Source organism: Labrus bergylta, chromosome 3 (assembly GCF_963930695.1).
Source record: "Labrus bergylta chromosome 3, fLabBer1.1, whole genome shotgun sequence".
Taxonomy (NCBI): Eukaryota; Metazoa; Chordata; class Actinopteri; order Labriformes; family Labridae; genus Labrus; species Labrus bergylta.
In genome coordinates this window covers 25,034,394-25,053,481 of record NC_089197.1, presented here as the reverse complement: position 1 = coordinate 25,053,481, position 19,088 = coordinate 25,034,394, and the positions used below count along the sequence as shown (strand labels likewise).

The window sequence follows — 19,088 nt, the reverse complement described above, 5'->3', positions numbered from 1 at the left end:
CAAACAACACATAAATTGGTCTTCTCACTGGCAGAGTGTTTTCTGTGGTTTGTTCTGTGTGTTTCTCCACAGATCCTCCCTGAGCCTGAATTTAAATTAAGGCATCTGTTCCTTTTTTTTATTTAATTTGCCATCACCTTGGAGGACACTCATTAGGATGTTTAAGCAGATACTATACTGTGATTATGAAAACGTACGCATGGCTGACCGTAGTCATCTGGGCCATGTGCAAAGCCTTTTTACCCTCATACCCACAACCACAGTAAGAAATGCCATTGTAAATGTGCTGTCAAATTGAAATATTGCTTTAACAGTGTAGGCAGATAGGCTTGGAATCCCCCTCTGGGATTATGGTGAGCTTGATGGGCCCAGATGTTTCCTTAGAAAAGAAACAAATGCTAATTACTCTGCATAACTCAAGGCATAGCACATAGAAGCACAAGTTGTGAGTGCCAAATATGCTCAGTCACATCTCCTAGCAGTAACACTGCAATTTTTATTAATATATTTTTTGGCAAAATTCTGTTCACAATCATTCGTTCCCATCATCTCAGTTGTTTTCATATTACTATGAGTCACAAATGGGAGTTGGGCAACAGACTTGTTACCATGGTAGTTAGGGTTAGAAATTTATGTATTGTTAAATTTGAAATATTTTGGCTGTACTTTTCCTGCTAGTTTGAGTCAGTGTAGCAGAGAAAAATATTCTTGAGTTTTACAAACATGCATTCATAGTATTACATATGTTTAGCAAACCTTGTAAATGTTTGGATATACTCACTTTGTTCACAAGTTAAACTATCAATACTGTTCTTGAAATGAAATGTAACTGGCTTCATTGTGAGGATGAGTTGAATAGCATGGATGTTTACTCTGCTTCCTCAGGCTTATCTGTTCATGTGCTTATGATACATTCCTTTGAACAGAGCAAACAGATCAGTGAGGGCCTGTAAGCTGTTGTATTTAGACACAACACACAACACTCAGTAGACCACAGGCTCTTTGTTCCCATTTCCTCTTAAACATTTCAGGGCAGAGTTAAGGGCAGTTTTTTTTCTAATTCATTTAAGCTCATGTGGTTTAGAGCTGACAGGCTGCAGGGGCAGCAGAGAACAGAGTCTGTGGTCCAGGTGATTTGTCATTAGATGAGGTTCATTAGGTCTGACAGTGTATTGTTGGATTAACTACTGATGTGAGGGGTGGCCACATGGTACACTCACAGTTGTATTAATAATGCCTATGGATCCTATTTTATTATTCATTTCACTGCATTTCAGATTTAGAATGTTTTGACCACATCTATAAGATTCATGTCTAGTAGTAGTGTGACGCATTGGGGAAGTGGCTGCATATTTAGGCTCCAAGTGTTTCTTGGGGGAGGTTAATTCAGCTTTTAAATTACAGATAAACTGCATGTGATTAAAAAATTATGGCTTTTCAGTCTTTATGGAAAGGCTGTTTAAACTATCCTATCCCACTGTGACCATAAGAGAATTTCGAAAACCTGCTCTTTAAGTCTGGCTTATCCAAAATGACAGCTGGCTGACCTAATTTCAGGCGCCACCAGCAGGAGCTGATATGGATGAAGAGATTAGGTTTATACATATATTACACATGTACATACATACATGCAGGTGAAATATATATATGGCAATATCAAACATTTCACGCTTTGCGACAGAAAACTTACTGTGATGATTGGCATTTATTGTAGACGTTTTACATTTTTGTTCCATTCAGATATTTGTATAATCACAATTTAGAATAGACTTAAAACTAACGTCCACATTTTAATTTCATATATTTGAGAAGTGTTGTTTAACGTGCTACAATATCAAGAATTCTAGAGAATGGCACAAAAGCTGTGGGTTATCTGCACAGGTGCTTTTTAGTTACTCCTTTCCAATGACATGAAGGGCATGCAAATGTTGACTTAAAGGGATACTTCACCCTTTGAAACATGAATCTGTATTTACATTGGGTCATACATGTAGTTGAAATGTGAAATACATTTTGAAGTTGGTGTCTTCTTGGCCGAGAAAAGGCAGAAAGTGTCTTTTTGGCTCATGTGGATGAAAGACACCAAATCCCAGAATGCACAGCACTGCAGGCCACTCCCACTAAGCTCCTCTAGTTAAGAATCAGAATCAGAAATACTTTATTAATCCCAGAGGGAAATTCGATCATTACAGTTTCTCCAAAATATACAATATAGCAGTAGAAATATAGTAATAAAAACATTTACAGACATATTTAACACATAAGGCCATTTCCTCAACTGATTCAGAGATTTCTTCCAGAATTGATCTTGGAAATTCCTGGCAGAAAACAGACTCTTATGTCTGTGTCCATAGGCAAACAGTTAGAGCACCGACACTACCAGTCCGCCCCAGCTCGAGCCGGCCCGGGCTCCTCGTCCTCACCACCGCCGACAGGCAAGCCTTATGTCTCGGCTGCTGAGCTAGAAGCGGCCGGCGGCGGCCAGCAATATAGCCGCGAGACGGTTGCTGCCGACAGGCTGGTCTTGCGTTGCGGCGACCCCGGCGGCCAGCTGTCGCAGCAGCCAAAACACAAGAACGGCCTGTCGGGAGCAGCCATCTCACCACTATATTTATATTTTTTTGCCATTATCAGCTTTCTCCATAGAGCCTGTTAGCATAGCTTCCAAGCAATATGGCGGACGTTAAGTTTCGATTCTGGGAGTGAGTTCCCACCCACTGATCTGTGATAGGTCTGTAGCTTCAGTGGTCGAAAATATGAAGAACTAGCGTTGTAGTTTCACCCCGCTGACTGCAACAGCTTCCAGTGACGCAAAAATCGTCATTTTGCGTCACTGGAAGCTTCTTTTCAGACTTAGAAATACAAAGATTTCCCATCTCAGGGGAAAATGAGGGCAAGATGCATGGCCATTCAAAAATACTACCAGGTTTCTAATGATACAAAGCTTAATGCATATGGGTGAAGTATCCCTTTAATTGTTCGTTGATGTCCGTCTGTATGTTAGCCTTGTTACAGATGTGTCAAGGGTGTATCCCACATCCTAGACCCTCCGTATAGTGTATGCTCCAGATGCATGTGATACTCAATAGAGCAACAGGATTAAGAAAAAGGATTAACGATTTTTTGGAAATTGAAGTAGCATATCAAAAAATGTATTAATATTTCATAAAAATGTATACAAACCCACACACAATGGGACGAACATATACCATTGGTCAAAATCTGAATCACTTTTAAGAATCAATTGACCAGATTTTCTACATCTTTGGTGGTGGGAAATAACCTCACACTTTCTTTGACTGACGATACACAGTATGCCGAGGAATCAACAATTTTGTATCTCTTTAATTTCGGTAGGTTCAGTGACTCAAAAGTGACATTCATTCCTCCGACAGGGTGGTGTCAGCAAGACTTAAGCTCAAGGGGAACATTTCCAAGCCACTGATTTTGACAAATTGCACGATTTTCAATGCAGTGTTCTTATTCATTTCATTGGGGTCAAGTGTGTGTAATGCTACTGATTGTGGCTATAAAGTGAGCATGGAATAGCAGTGTGATTTTTCAGCTACTTGACTAGGCTCTGATTAACAAAACTTTACGGAAACTGATTAAACTCAGTTTAAATGCACAGATTCCCCCCTCAATAAATATTTTGTGTTCTATGATGAATTTAATGTACTGTAGCATGAGTGCAGCAATGATAAGCTTTGAAGATAATTTCTTTGTTTTATAAAGTTAAATGTGAGAAAGAAGGTGACAATATGAAAGGGAATAGACTTTGGACTGGTTGACTATGACTGTGACTGAAGGCTCTATGGCCTTGCTGGGGCAGGGATTCCTGACATTCAATGGACAATCATTAATCTTTTCTTTTTCCACCTATCACCTTGCTTTTTCTGTTGCCTTTAATCAATCTTTCTTTTGCATCCATGTACACTGATCTTATTTAATTTCTTTCTCCATCCCTGGGCCTTTTCCAAGGGGCAACCTCCGGTCTCGAAAAATGAAGCCAATGCCATAAGCCCACAGCCAAAAAAGCCTGTTTTTACCACAGGAATTGAAACTGTTTATAGAGTTTTCTCAGGACGAGCAGGAAAGCCGTAGGGGATTACAGCAGCCGTAGCCGTTAGCTATGTTGTCAAGTGGACTGCTAACGTCGAACTGAATGGGCGGAGTTAAGTCCCGCCGGTCCCGCCTTACTGCTGTTGCTAGGTTGATCCGAAGTTAGGCTGAGACTGCAAATCCAATATGAATGTGGCTGTCAATTGGACTCATTTCCTTCCTATGTAACAGACGTGTCAGGGTTTGTCCAGTAATATTAACAGTCTATGGCCTTTTCACACCTTTCTACTGCTCTAACCCTCTTTTACCTTTTCCTTCTCTGCTATCTCGATACACTTGTCCTCTCCAGCTGGGTTTGTGAAGTCGCCAATGTCTGAGACTAAGCTCACGGGGGACACCTTTGAGCTGTACTGCGACGTGATCGGTAACCCCACCCCAGAGATCCAGTGGTGGTATGCTGAAATCAACCGAGCTGACTCCTTCAAGCTGCTGTGGGACGGAGCCCGCAAGCGTCGGGTATCCATCAACACCGCCTACGGCGCCAATGGGGTTAGTGTGCTCGGCGTCACGCGCCTCACACTGGAAGACTCTGGGACCTATGAGTGTCGGGCTAGCAACGACAAAAGACGCAATGAGCTCCGAGAAAACCCTGCCAACACCTGGATCCGGGCCCAGGCCACCATTTCGGTGCTACAGAGTGAGTGGTCTATGTCCCGTAGTACCTAGATGGTAAAGGAACTTGTATTCCCTTGTCCCAACCACTCCAGTCCCTAAAAGCAACCGCCCAAGCTAAACACAGCGTCTCCTGGCCCGGCAAAAATTGAACACCTTTCATGCTAGTAAATATTGTAATTGTAAAATTTGGAAAAAAAAAAAATCTAATTAACAAAAATGATTTATGCAAGTGGAGTCCTTTTTAGTTTTGTTTTAATCTCCCTGTCTCTTCATAAATCCCTTGAGCATCTTGTAGCTAATGACCACAAACCCAGAACTTTCAAGTCTCTATCTAAAGTTTCATCTTTCCACCCACACCAGACTTTTTGTTCTTACTGTCTCATGTGTCCTTTAATAATATCTTGATCATTATCTTTTTCTATGTATCCTAATTTTACCCATTTCCTATTCTTGGATATACATGTGATACCAACTCCCCTAACACTATGTTGTATCTGTTGCATTGCCTGGATTGTTTTATTTACTTCAAAGCCCTGCCTGGTAAAAGTCATCAGACAGCTAGTGGTGCTTTGAAGTAATATTGCTTTTGATGTAACTTTCTTACTCTGGGAACAGCGTAAATGGAGCTGTAAGAAGACACAAGGAGGGATCTGTAAGATGTGAAAGAGTGATTCCTGCTGTCAACTCTCACCTGATAAAAGCAAATATTTTCTGCTTTCAAATTTGTGTGTGGTAATACAATACAGGGCAAGACCACGTGAGGGCTGTGAGTGTCTCATTTCTGTTGCAGATGAGAAAAAGAAATCACTTTTTCAACACAGCCTCTCTGGACTTGCCTGTGCACTTTGTAACCTTGTGCCTTCTCAGCCATTCAGCATGTGAGTGTGAATCAGTAATGACATTATATCTTTTAACCCTCTGCTCTATGCATACAAACAATCGAACCATCTGCATTTCAACAGAACCCTTGTAATCTAGACATGCTTCAGTGCTCTGCCCACTGGAGCAAAAGGAGATGTGGAATGTTGTTAGTCATAGTGAAGCTCTCCGAGAAGCTTAGAGGAGTAAGATCCTTTCTGGCTTCTCTGATTGGACTGTGAATCTAAATGAGCACTACCTGATAAGTTATTTATCTATTATAAGAAGTTAAAAGGACAGAGGCTGGTCACATCTCACATTTACTGTACTTGCTTCCTACTTGGCTGGCACAGTGTAGTGTATCAAACTTGCAATTTAAGTCCTCATTATATATATTCTGTCATTACTGAAGAATAAAATGTCCCTCCAATATACATGTAATATTAATTTTTTTACATGTATATAATAGGCTATTCATAATAGCACATTTATATGAATGTATAGTATGTAGCTGGGTAAAGTTTGACTGTTTGGTTTAGGTCCTTTTGCTTTATTTACTTTGTGAATTGCTCTTCATAAATCGCAGCATGGTCAGCGTGTTTATGAAAAATACTTAAGGCTACTAACGTTTTGATTAGATACTTTTTTGACAAGGGGATTCTTAAGTGCATGTAATACTACAGTCAAATCACTGCCCAGAAAAGATCAATAACAATAACAACAACATGAACTAAGCATAAATGCATGCTCTTTCTACATGTGCTTAAAGTGATAACCTTACCAAATCTAACTTTTAAGTATGAAACTCAAAAAAAGGCAGGAATAGCTGGACATTTTAGGAAAGGAAGGCAATTTTTTTTAAATTGCATACAAATAGATTTGGTATGAAGTATCACTTCAAGATGTTTTAGTGTACTGTACACTAAAAGCAAAAAAAGCTTTTGTACCACTTTACTTTTTAAAACAGTCAAAAAGGTTTATAAGGATCAACTCTTTGTATTGTTAAGTATACGACAAAAGGGTGTTGTTTAAAGGTAAACATAGTAATGTAATAAAAAAATTGAAATTCATTATTAAAAAAGTGACTGAAATGATGAAGCTCATCCGTATGCTCAGAAGGGTTAGTGTTTTCATTGTTCCAAAACAATTACCTAGACATGGCTCTGGCAGGGAACCTCTACTTATGTAATCTAAATCAAAATTATGATTTGAGGACTGCCTTGTCTTCCAGGGAAATTATTTACCCCTGAATAAAGGCCTTGCCAAGTAGTTTACTATGTCTCAGCTACTTAGCTAATTGATTTAATACATTTTGGCATAATGAAGCAGCATGCGGCTCAATAAAAACAAAACTGTCACTCTAAGGAAGCAGATAATTTAAGGATGACAAAACATGTTTGTGCAAATAATATAATGCACTTCTCAAAAATAATATTTGACAGATAATTGGATAAAATACCAGTTTAAATACAGTACAGTATTATATTAGACAAAGGGTGGCTAAGGCTTCACTACATCTTACATTCTTGGGTCACTGAGGACAGTTGTACTGTGGTTACGCTCTGATACAGTGATACATTATTCAGCAGTGACCACATTTTAAGTCGTGACAAGGTGTCCTACAAACAACCTTCTGGTTAAAATGCCCAAGGACCACTGTGCCGTGTTTGCAAAATGTTAATTTATGTACCTCATGTTGTGCGGGTATGCATGTCTCAAAGATACTATTAATAGTACATGTAGTTCTGCTTAGTGGGGGGTGGGGTGGAAGTGGGGTGGAGAAGAGATATCCCTTTTGCTTTACAGAATACAGAATTGCAAGAAGGAGGTGTCATCAATGCTGAAACGTCACATTTGGTGTCAGTAGCCAAGCTTTCCCCTTCTCCTCCCTTCTGCTCTCCTAGTGGCCGTGTAACAGCCAGTATTAGGATTATGATGCGTCTCCTCTCTGCTCCTCCCCTCGGGGGCTCCATCCTTGCCATGGTTGGCCCGCCCTGGAGGAGGAGGAGGGGAAGAAGGAGAGGGGGCAGGGCGGAGAAGCCTTCCTGCTTACAACTCAAGGCAGTGCGAAGGACGCCACACTCTCAGATGGCACCTCCTGCTTCCCCAGATGTCCTTGAGAAATGGACCGTAGTATTGTGCAGTAATGAGTAGATTTAGCAGGTGAAGTAATCAAGGTAGTCCCACAACAGTCATGTAAAATGTCAAAAGACTGTTCAATATTACAACAATCTTCAGCTCAGATCTCAAATACATGGCTTCTCTACTTCAATATTCTAATGACACAGATGTTTGAGCGCCCAGTCAGTTTGCTCTGTTACAGTGTAACATTGAAAAAATAACTTGTGTTATCAGTTATTGTATATTTTCTGTTAAACATACTTATGAAGACTGTGCACATGTAAATTACGAGTATGAAGATAATCAGACATAATATTATAACATACATTTTTTTTTTTAAATATCAGACAGTTTCTGGGATCTGAATGCAAATGTAGTATTTAAATGTATTACTGTTCTTCTTCAGAAAATAAGCGTTTACACACAAAGTCTGTCAATTAACTTAATTATAACCATATTACTGATTATTACACTAAATGTAAATTAATCTGACCATACATTGCAGTTATGTCACGTATTTGATGTGTCTTTTATTCTTATTTGTGTGTTCACTTCTGTCTTCACTTCATAGACACCCTCCTACACAGATTGTATATAAACAGCATATAGCCCACAGCTACTAAAGCATGGACGGAAGCATTTAAACAGCATTGAGTCCCAGTTCTGTGATAAGGTTTGACTGTCTCTGTCTTCCAGAACCAAAGATCAATGCCACTGATCAGATCATCCTGTCAGCGGACAGCGCTAGCAAACCAGTCACCCTGCAGTGTAACCTCACCACTGCACATACCCCGCACCAGGAAAGCTTCTGGATGAAGAACGGAAAGGAGATCACCAATACACGGACAGAGCACAGGAGCACGTTGTACAGGTGATAAACAGCTTGCCTCAATATAGTAGGTAGGACATGCTTTGGGAGGGTGGACAATGAAGACAACAACATCTTCCAGCTATGTCAATGTAATGATAATTTAGCTTCGTTATCTACAACTTTCATAAATAGAAGTGGCTATCCAATCACTACACTATGGAGGTCTGGAAAAATTATGGAAAAAAAAATTGGAGTAGGACTTAACTGAGAAAAGGCAGGCTACAGCATGTTTTGGCCATTGTCCAGACACATTGTACTTAAGTAAACATATTAGAATGATTAGTTGTTTAAAGCAAATGTTATAGCGTTAAAATTAATGAGAAGAATAAAATAAAAGAGAGAATGTTTGAATGAAAAAATGTTTGTTTAATAATTTCAACATTAATTTCCATCTCTAAAGCCAGCACTAGTCCTCCTCATCCCACCGGTCACTCACTGAGGTTGAAATTTAACTAAGCTTAACTAAGCTCAGCCGTCTTGGTGTTGCAGAAGCATGGCAAAGCGGAAGCTCCACATACACACACCGCTGTGGGCCCCCGCTTGCTCAGCTGATCCAATTTCACCTTTATAACGCCTCTATTACTACCGCCGAGAAGGTACAGAGTGGGAATCACTTGGTCCCCCTATTACGGCTCCACTACATTCGGATTGAAGGGACTTAAATACCGCTCCTTGAAAACGTCTGAATAGGATTTTCTATAGATACACAGGCACATATGAATCTCCAGCTGATCTTTGACTCTTTTCTCACACTGTAACACATTGTGAATTATTAGAATTATTCTTTCTGGGACAGTAGTTGAAGGTCATCTTTATTTTTTGAGCCTTGCTGCTTTTTCTCGTAATTTTTGATCCGTAAACTATCGCAGCAGATGGCTGTTCAACATGATGTGTTACATTCTAAGAAATTATAGGTGATGCAGAGTTTTTTAAGAATACTGCTGATGTGGTTTCAATTTTAAATCTCCCCTGACCATTAATGTTGAGGCAACTACTGGGCTTTCTGTCTATTTGTTTTTTTTTTCAAAATATGACACAGCATCTCACTGCCTTAAGCTAAGAATAGAAATATACCTATGTACCCAATTACAAAAAAATGACTATAGCCTAAGGTACCAACTAGTCGTTAGTTCCTGCTGTCACACAGTATAACCATTGGAGCACAAAGTTACTGTCACCCCTGTAGACATACCACAGACTCTCCCTTGCCACAAGATAAGACCAATTGGTCACTTCCTTGTCACATTACATCAGTGATACTCTGAAGATTACAGCTAAAATGCCTGTGGTGCCCTTTCCTGCAGAATCCAGAGCTGCTGTTCCGTAATATAACAGCATTATGCCAGCGTTTTGTCTCCCTTGGCCTTGCATGCCCCTCGAGCTTTCACTGCTGTAGTCCAAAGTAATTACTAGAGTTCAACTGAAATTAGTTGACTTTATTTACTTGACTACTTTCAGTGTAAGTGACTGGTAAATTAAAGTTTTGGAATAAGTCTGTGTTTTTGTGTTTTGTCGTAGGATCACTAAGCCACGGGCAGATGTCTCTGGGGAATACATGTGTGTTTACACATTTGGCATGGCTCCAAATGCAAATGCAACAATCGAAGTAAAAGGTAAGTTTCACCTGTGATAATGTTAAAACTGATCATTGTTGCTCGTGTTCAAAAAATGATAACAATTGATTCCTTTCATTATAATTAAATGTATATCAAAAAAAGCTGACACTTGAATTAAGATTTGACTCATGCCATCTGTGTTATCCTATTGAAAAACTGAGAGATTATGTTGTCCTCAAAAAGTTAACCCCAAAAGCTCTGTGAAGAGAGTCCTTGTTTACAAAGATGTTTGTGATCATCTAGTGCAGCGGTGATGACGGGGCAATCCGGAGGCTCTCACTGAGAACAGTCTAGTGAAATAGACGGGCACACAGCACATGTTCACAAAAACATGCAAACCAAAAGCTCACTAGAAAGTATCTTTAAGCACCGTTATACCTCTTAAAAACCTAGATAGAAATTGATGATTTAAGTTTGTAAATAAGCTTAATATTTAAAAAAAAATGTGGTTTTAGTAAGACAGTTAACAAAGACAGTATATGGCTTAAATACTGACTGAAGAAATACAATGTTGGTTTCATTCAAGCTGACAACGAAGTAATCCACTTGAATAAAGAATCTTCCCTGACAAAGGCCAAGTGAAACCCTGTTCAAGAGAAGCTTGCTCGTGTGTAGTGCTAAGCCAATTTGCTGTGGCTTGGCTGTAGTGCATACTGAGCATGCCCTGCCTCTTATTCCCTGGCTGTCTTAAAACACTGCCTGATTGCATAACATGGGTGATGACCGTGTGTGCAATGCTTTCACTGGATCGTGAGATGATGGGACTTTTGCCATTCAAACTGAAGGGTCCTAGCCATCACTAGACTGCAGGCTTGTGACTGTTGAGGCTTGCTATCTGTCCCCTGGAGAACAAAGTCAGTCTTTTAACTAACTGATGATGAATGATTCTGTCCTTCTACATTGAATGACTTACGGTCTTTTATTTTTTTTAAACAACAGACTGTTTGACATCAAGAGTGGGGACCACTGCTGAACCTAAACTAAATATCTCTTCAGTTCTTAAAAGCACTTGAGATTTTCTAGAGGTGTTTGAGATCTTTTCTGACCCAGGTAGCAAGCCCACTGTTATGCTAGCCAGCTTTGCAATGCGCTTCTGGCAGCAGTTCACTGAGATCCCTCGCCTACAGTGTCCTTGGCACAGTCATCCTTGCAGGACTCGGCTCAGAGGCAACAGATGGAGGGTTCTGTGATGTTGTAGGATTAAGGCTTGGAATCCAGTCCCCGCCATCTCTGTGGCAGGCAGTGGACTTTATTGTCTGTGATACTAAGCTTACCACAGATTCATATTTCTGGTTTTAAGGAAATCTGAAGTATATTGCTCTATAAAATGTTTTCACATGAACAGTTCATTCAGATTTTACTCTCAAAAAATAAATGTAGCCCAAGGTTCAAGAATTAAACACAAATCAAAGACACAAACATACACATACAAACAACTCATGAAGGATTGAATGTTCCTCTAACATACAGTATGTAACAACAAAGTTATCTTAATCAGCTTTTTTCTTTTTCTTTTTTCCTTTTTTCTGGCAGCTTTGGCCTGCTCCTCCTTTCGCACATCCCTCTCACAGTCATGTGTCACATCACCTCTGTCTTGCACAGTCAGAATAGAGATCATTGTAAGCACAGTCAGGAGTGTGAAATTGAGGTTTCTGCCTGTTTTAGCACCACTCTGAGGGCTGTCTCTGTGCTGTCACTCACTGACATAATGCAGTCACGATAAGCAACAAACTAGACCACTCCTGCTCAGGGAGCACGAGTGCACCATAATTAGAGCGGGATGATGTCACCAAAGAGCTCAGACCCCTCTTGCTCTACTATCGGTGCATAGCTGAAAAATGTGCACTCCAGGCCTCTACTGTATCTTGCTTAATTGCATGGATGGAATTATTGTAATTTTGGGGATTAGTGGAAAAGAAGGAACAGTTATCTACTTGATGCTGAGCAGAGTTACACAGCGTGTCCGTCTCACCTTTGGGAAAGACTGTTCATTTTATGGATCAGTTTGACTTGGCATCTGTTGCAGTGCTTCATGCATGACATATGACTGAATTTATAGAATTTAAAATCTTTGTGCTGAATTTTTATTATCAGTCTTTTCATTAATCAGAGCCAATTCACATTGGTTTTCTTGTGCTCAACATCTCTTTTGTGGAATTCACAGTGGAATAATTTCAATGGGAACATCTGGAAGCTCATAACATACTGATCCCCCTCTTCCATGACCTCATTATGTATTGTACTGAAATACTTTATCTCTCCCAGAGTATAATATAAGTCCATTTCTCTGGGGTTTGGTGGTGGGGTTGTGTATGCTCAGAAAATAACAGCAATGCCAAATTAGAGCTGTGTTTTAACAGCTGTAGTCCACCCATACTTTTAGGCAAGTCTTTGTCTTGACATGGTGGACAGTTGCATGGGATTATTTTGTCTCTAATCTCCGCTAAACATAAGACATCAAAACCAACAACTAGTCTAGTATAATATAAATAGTACCAAAAGGAGAGTTACAAAAATATCTCTTCATTAAAAAGCTTTGGGCATCACTCCTATGTTCAATACTTTTAGGAGCTTTATTTTGAAAAGACAAATAATTTGTGCTAAGTAAAAAGTGACCCAAAAACACTCTTAGAATACAAATGAAATCCCCCTTTGTATTCTAACTTCTTAAAGAAAAATGGCAACAAGAAAAGAAAATATGAGATGATGGTGTAGTCAATTGAAGATATAGTCAGAAAAAGTTGGAAACCAATTCAGCAAGCTTTGTATGCGAAACAAAGATGATGTCACTTGAACTAAATGATGCATTGTGAGGCGTATGAATGTAGAAAATATCCCCAGCGCAAGACAAAAAGAGCCTGTTAACTATGCTTTTCTTGACTCCAGTAGCTCAAAGTTATTGGAAATTCAAAGCGAACCAGGCAGCTTCAGTGAATCAATCCTTCTATAGAGACTCTTAATTACAGTCCTCTCACAGATATCTGAATAACACACAGTATTACTATAGCCAGGACAGCCAATCATGCTTCCCATATTCATGCCATCTGTTAGGAGTTACAATAGCCCATTGTGTGTGTTACCTCTGCCAAATCAGCTAATGATCAGCTTTATTTATTTATTTCACCTGTCCAGCAAAACCTGATGTCACTGGCCACAAGAGGAGTGAGAATAAAAACGAGGGGGAAGATGCAATGATGTACTGCAAATCCGTTGGTTACCCACATCCCACCTGGGCATGGCGTAAAATGGATGGCACATCCTACACGGTATGACTATGGTTAATAAATAAACATTAATCAATATAGTTCAATATAAATAAATAAATCAACAGGCACAGATAGATAAAGAAAGACATATGTGCACCTATGATACATTGCCACAATAGAGGCAATGCTATAACGTTTTCATTGTAATGAACTTGAGAAATTATCTTTGTGTTTCAGGACATTGACAACTCTACTGGACGCTTCTTCATCACTAGCAGAGACAACTACACAGAGCTCAACATAATTAACCTGGATATAAAAACAGACCCTGGAGTATACCAGTGCAATGCCAGTAATGTGATTGGAAACACTGCTCAGACCACAATACTGCGGGTGCGCAGTCACCTTGCGCCGCTTTGGCCCTTCCTTGGTGTGCTCGCAGAAATTATCATCCTTGTTGTCATCATCGTTGTATACGAGAAACGCAAGAAGCCTGACGACTTCATTGATGGTAAGCAAGCTTTTCCTCACTTAGTAGCATTGACTACTTACATGTAACTCATTATGAAAGTTGTTAATTAATGTCATTGTTTATGTTCAATTAGCAATACTCCAATTTCAATCCTTTCAGGAGTTCAGGTTGTTATCTTGTGTCAGGTCTTTTCTATAAGCATTTAAGTTTTTTCAGAGAGTTGATGTGTGCTGCTCTTACATCAATGGAAACAGCAAGTTTCTTTTCATGGAAATAGCTGAGTTAATAAACATGTTTGGGGTTATCAAAATGTAGCCTGAAGGCAACTTCATAACATGATTGGTTACTATTGTTTTCCCTTCCCATTCTTTCCAAATGGCAACATAATCTTAACTGGTGGTAAGTGAGTGAACCCGCATGGTTTTGGAGATTTTTGTATGTTTCTATTAGCCTACAGTCCATCCAAAACATAACGAACATTATGAGGATTATCTCTGCTCTCATATTAACACAGTAAATTATGTTTATGTTCATGAAAATCATTTCCTTTTCTAACTCAAATTCTTATGGTAGAAATCCATTGGTGGTAGTAGACAAATGTTTTGGGATGAACTTAAATTGCATATATCGCTCAGGAGTCATAATCTTTAAAAAAAAAAAGCCCTAACATGATTTTTCCTAAAAACAAAACAAACAAATACACAAAAAGTTAATAATCCGCATTAAAAAAAACGAGTCTGTGATTTTTTTTATTGCATTTAATAATATCTAAACCCCCAGCATGCCTTGATTCGGTTCACTTTTATTAGGTAAATGTGGCTGTTGTTTGCTAATAACATCTTGTATAATCTTAATTTACATTCAGTTAAAACAAAAATATGAATCCCTCTCAAATGACAAGAGATGTTCCAATATGTTGTAATATAATATAACATATATATATACGTTATATATACATATATACATATATATGAGAAAATCAAAAAATAAATATGTTAATAGATAAGGTTATGAATAAACGTTTTATTTATACAGGAAGACCTGTGTTTATTAATATAAACTACAGAATAAAAAAACAAAACATTCTCTATTCAGGTTGATGTAGAGCTGCAGGACTTTGTTTGCAACCAAAAACAGATTTTTGATTAATTCATTAATATGGCAGTGCTTAAGAGGGAAGTTAAAAAATCACAGGATAAGAATGTGGCAAGATCAAAATGTCTAGAACGCCCAGGGGCATTTCCAGCAATCATGAAAGGTGAATCAGTTTGGTCTGACCTCTACTCATGGCTTTGTTTCCTTTTCAAATGGATGAAACATGCACACACGCAAGACACAAACCACAACAGTAACCCCACTAATGATGAGTAATGAGCAACAGTTGTTTGACATAAATAAATAGAGCTTCAGTGTAATTCTGCTCTTTATTAATTTATTTACATAAAAAACATTCATTAAGTCAAATATGTAAGGAATACTATGATTTAGTTCCCAATGTTTCAGGGGTTAAACATGTGAAGCAATTTATGTTTTCCAATTTCCTTCAATAGATTCAGCATACGCACTTAGAACACATTAAAAATTAACGTGATTATATGAGAATCAATCATTTGATGAGGTTCACAGTAGTTTTTATAAAGCTTCACAATACACTTAATTGCCATTTCTTAACAGTATAAATAAATCTAAACCGCAATTATGTGATAAAAATGGTCACTCATTGTTCAAATTGTTTACTGTGTTCCTAAGATATGAGGTCGTAATAGCTATCTGAACACATTTAGTTAAAAGTACGTCACTCACATTATTACCCAGCACTACATCACTTTTTTCCCAAACCTTGTTGTGTTCTTAATGTCAATAATTTCAAACGTAAAAATAAACAAATAAACAAAATTGAAAAGGTTTTAGAGCACACACATGCTCACACACAGAAAAAACAATTCAAGTAAGCTCTGTGCATCGATGGCCTGTAGTGTGGTTTCATCTACCGGAAAAAACGAAGCGATTAAGGTGGATTATATTTGCTGTGTTTACGACATTCATATCAGGGATGAGGACTCCCTGCTCATGATGCACAGCCTCTCTGAAATTTCCTTTTAGCATCCCGTATTCCCAGAGGTTTTTTCCCCTGTCTGCCTGCATTATGAATTTTAGTCTCTTGATGGCTTAGCTGTTTGAACACTTTCATTCTTCATGGCCAAGGGCTCTAAGACAGACAATGACATTTCTATCCACTATTCCAAAACCAGATGCTAAAATGACTGAATCTGCTGCATGATCATCATTTGCTAAATACAGGCTCGCTTCATGTAATAACACACATTTTAAGATCAAAATTTAATCCACATTCTGTTTGTTTTAAGTTATATAAACAGCTTACTGAAACAAATGAAATCTTGATACAATACTATGACTATTGTCAATGTTCAGCTGCCCCCCCCCCCCACACACACAAAAATCCGTAATGTAATGTGATTTCAAAGCCATTGTAGTACAAACTGTTTTTGTGGTGTTTAGATGAGGTGTGAAACACTGGTTTATGCTCACAGATGTTCCTCCCACACGTGATCACAGAACCATTTTTTGTCTCACAAACATTATTATTAACTGCATACATAATCTTCTTCATTTAATTCCATGGAATGCTGCTAATCTCAGATTTATAACTGCATGGGAAAAATCTCACTGTGATGGTTATTAAGTGGTTGACACATGTTCATCTTTATGCAAAAAAACATCCACCATGTTAACCCTGAAGGCTGTTGATTTTCTACCTGCCACTCACTACAACAATATCCACTATTATTCACCAGTTCCTCTTCCAGCAGTCTTACAGTCACCTTGTAGTAAATGTGGTTATTGCACTACTGTATCTTGAAAATTACAATTTCATATGGTCCCTCTGAGAAAATCATCAAAGATGAGAGTATGAGTGGAATTAGCATTTAATAAATAAATAACAGGTCTAGATGCTGACGGTAAGCCTTGAAGGGAATAAAATTTCTATGCCAAGTCAGTCACAGTATCACACCCAAATACAAGGCTCATTCGAAACCATTATGAAATTACTGAGTGTAATTAAAAGATGGCTTTAAGTGAGCCATCTGTAACCCTCCTCCACATATGCTCGGTCTGAAATGAAAAGAAACCCCATGAGAATCAGATGGCATGGGAAGTTTTACAATGCAAGGCGTTAAAGATGTGGTTATGTTAAAGACTGTACCACATGTTTCTCCACATTTCAGCCCCTCTACTGCATATAAAAACTACTGACCATTTTCACTGAACCTCTATTGTCTAAAAAACCCTTTTCCACAAGAAGCTACTCAGTCTGATATGTTTGCTTAGTGTGTTCCTTCAGAGTCTGTTTATCAGAAACAAAGGCTGTGCATACAGAGCTGTTCAGCAGCTGACTCCCATGTCTGTGATGTCAGAGCTTCCCACCAGTGCACGACTATGCTGTACCAGTATTCAAAGCAATCTGTGCTTTCAGCTGCAGCATCACAAAATATTAATGTTCACTGAGGAATTTGGTAACCTGTCTCTAACAGCTCAACTAAAGGCTGCTTTGGAAAAACAAAGTCAAAATGTCTGAGAGGCAAAGACGTATGTGCTGAATCAAGCAAGCTGTGTTTTTTTCCTGATCTTTATCTCATATGTGACTAATGTTCTCTTTTTCTCCTGTTTTCTTCCCATACCAAAGATGATGAACCAGTGGGACCAATGTAAGTATCTTCTTATTTATTCCTATTCTTGCATTTGAATTATTATTTCCTTAAGGTCACTAAATCATAACTACTTCTTTCCCAGGAAAACAAATTCAACAAACAACCACAAGGACAAAAACATTCGCCAGAGGAATATGAAATAAGCAATTTACTCAAGTAAGACACTGTTGTAGGGATGGGGGCTAATAATAGAACTCTCTGCAAGGATTATCCGTAGTCACGCCTTCTCTTGATTTTCTCTTCACAGATGAGATGGCTAAACTGCGTTTTTGGATTACAAGAAGGTGTCAGAGGTGGTTGGAGCTCCAGGCAGTTTTGAAAAAAGCATATCTTGTCTCATTTTATGAGAAACAATATCAGCATAACACTGGCAACAAAAAGAACATAATGGCTGTCTTAAGCATGCCTTATTCAGTCTTAACATGGAGATTACAGGATGACGAATAATGACTAAAACCACCACAAAGGTGTACACATTTTTAATGTGCTGTTTGTGTCTCCTTTATTGATTTAATCGTATCCTCAGATGAGGCGATCCCTTTTGTATTACATATCATGTACAATGCATGCAAGATGATTACGCAATAGGATACTCAGAATAGACCTTTTCTGTTGTTATCCCTCATGTGGCTTTTTTTGCATCTAAAATGACCTATGTTTTTTATGGAGTCATCCCTATTTAATATATATATGTATATTTATATATACATATATATGTAGAGTTAGTTTTATTCTTGGAATTTGTACAGCATATCATGGTCAGTTAAATAAGTTTGATTTTGTGAAGCCCAATTTTAACAGAACTTTAATTGTGAAGCAAGGGCTTCAAAGACTGGCAGTATTTACATTTTATTGAGAGTGATTACAGAAAATGACTACTGTGTGTTTAAATATCTAAACAAAAATGATGTGTATTATTTTTATTTTCTTTCCGGAGTAACTTAGGTGTCTTGTGTATGTTTAAGTATGAGTGTTCAAATGATAGGAAATCTGTAAAAAGATATTTTTTTTTATATTTCCCAATTTCATTTGTTGATTTTGATTTTTTTATTTTGTTCTCTCTTTAACTGTATAGCATGGCTATAATCCTATGCAATATGTATTCTTAAATAGATATATGGAGGGCAGTTTGTTTTACTCAGTGAAGCTTTAATATTGTGGGAATCACTTGGAAGCGGGCATAGCAAAATTCACTGCTGTAGCTGCATGACTCCTGTTTCAATACAATGTACCCATGTGTGTTGAGGTGGAAATGGACCTGCGTCAAGGTGGGAACAGAGGGACCAGAGTATATAGCCAAGATCAAACATATGAGTGAGACCAATATTTTTTTTCTGAATAAAAAGTTTGAAATTCTTTTCTGTTTCAGAGTCTTCTAACAGCCCAAATTGAAAATCTGCATTAGGCCATACACAATAATAGCAAATGTGAAACATTTCAAAAGAACATCAGCAGCAAAGCATCAACACAACCAAC

At 38.3% G+C, this 19,088-nt stretch overlaps 1 protein-coding gene across 2 annotated transcripts in view; it reads left to right on the top strand.

Moving 5' to 3' along the window:
* nptnb (neuroplastin b) overlaps window positions 1–18,968 on the top strand; it is a 28,352-nt gene extending 9,384 nt beyond the window's left edge. The window contains exons 2-9 of one of the 2 annotated variants that reach the window (XM_020640570.3): window positions 4,412–4,759; window positions 8,413–8,587; window positions 10,106–10,200; window positions 13,336–13,469; window positions 13,647–13,920; window positions 17,588–17,609; window positions 17,695–17,768; window positions 17,860–18,968. In XM_020640570.3, the coding sequence (XP_020496226.1) occupies window positions 4,412–4,759; window positions 8,413–8,587; window positions 10,106–10,200; window positions 13,336–13,469; window positions 13,647–13,920; window positions 17,588–17,609; window positions 17,695–17,755 (1,109 nt within the window). In that variant the 3' untranslated portion in view covers window positions 17,756–17,768; window positions 17,860–18,968. The remainder of the gene's footprint in view (window positions 1–4,411; window positions 4,760–8,412; window positions 8,588–10,105; window positions 10,201–13,335; window positions 13,470–13,646; window positions 13,921–17,587; window positions 17,610–17,694; window positions 17,769–17,859) is intronic. The other variant, XM_029281277.2, reaches the window with a different exon arrangement.
* Window positions 18,969–19,088: the final 120 nt, after the last annotated feature.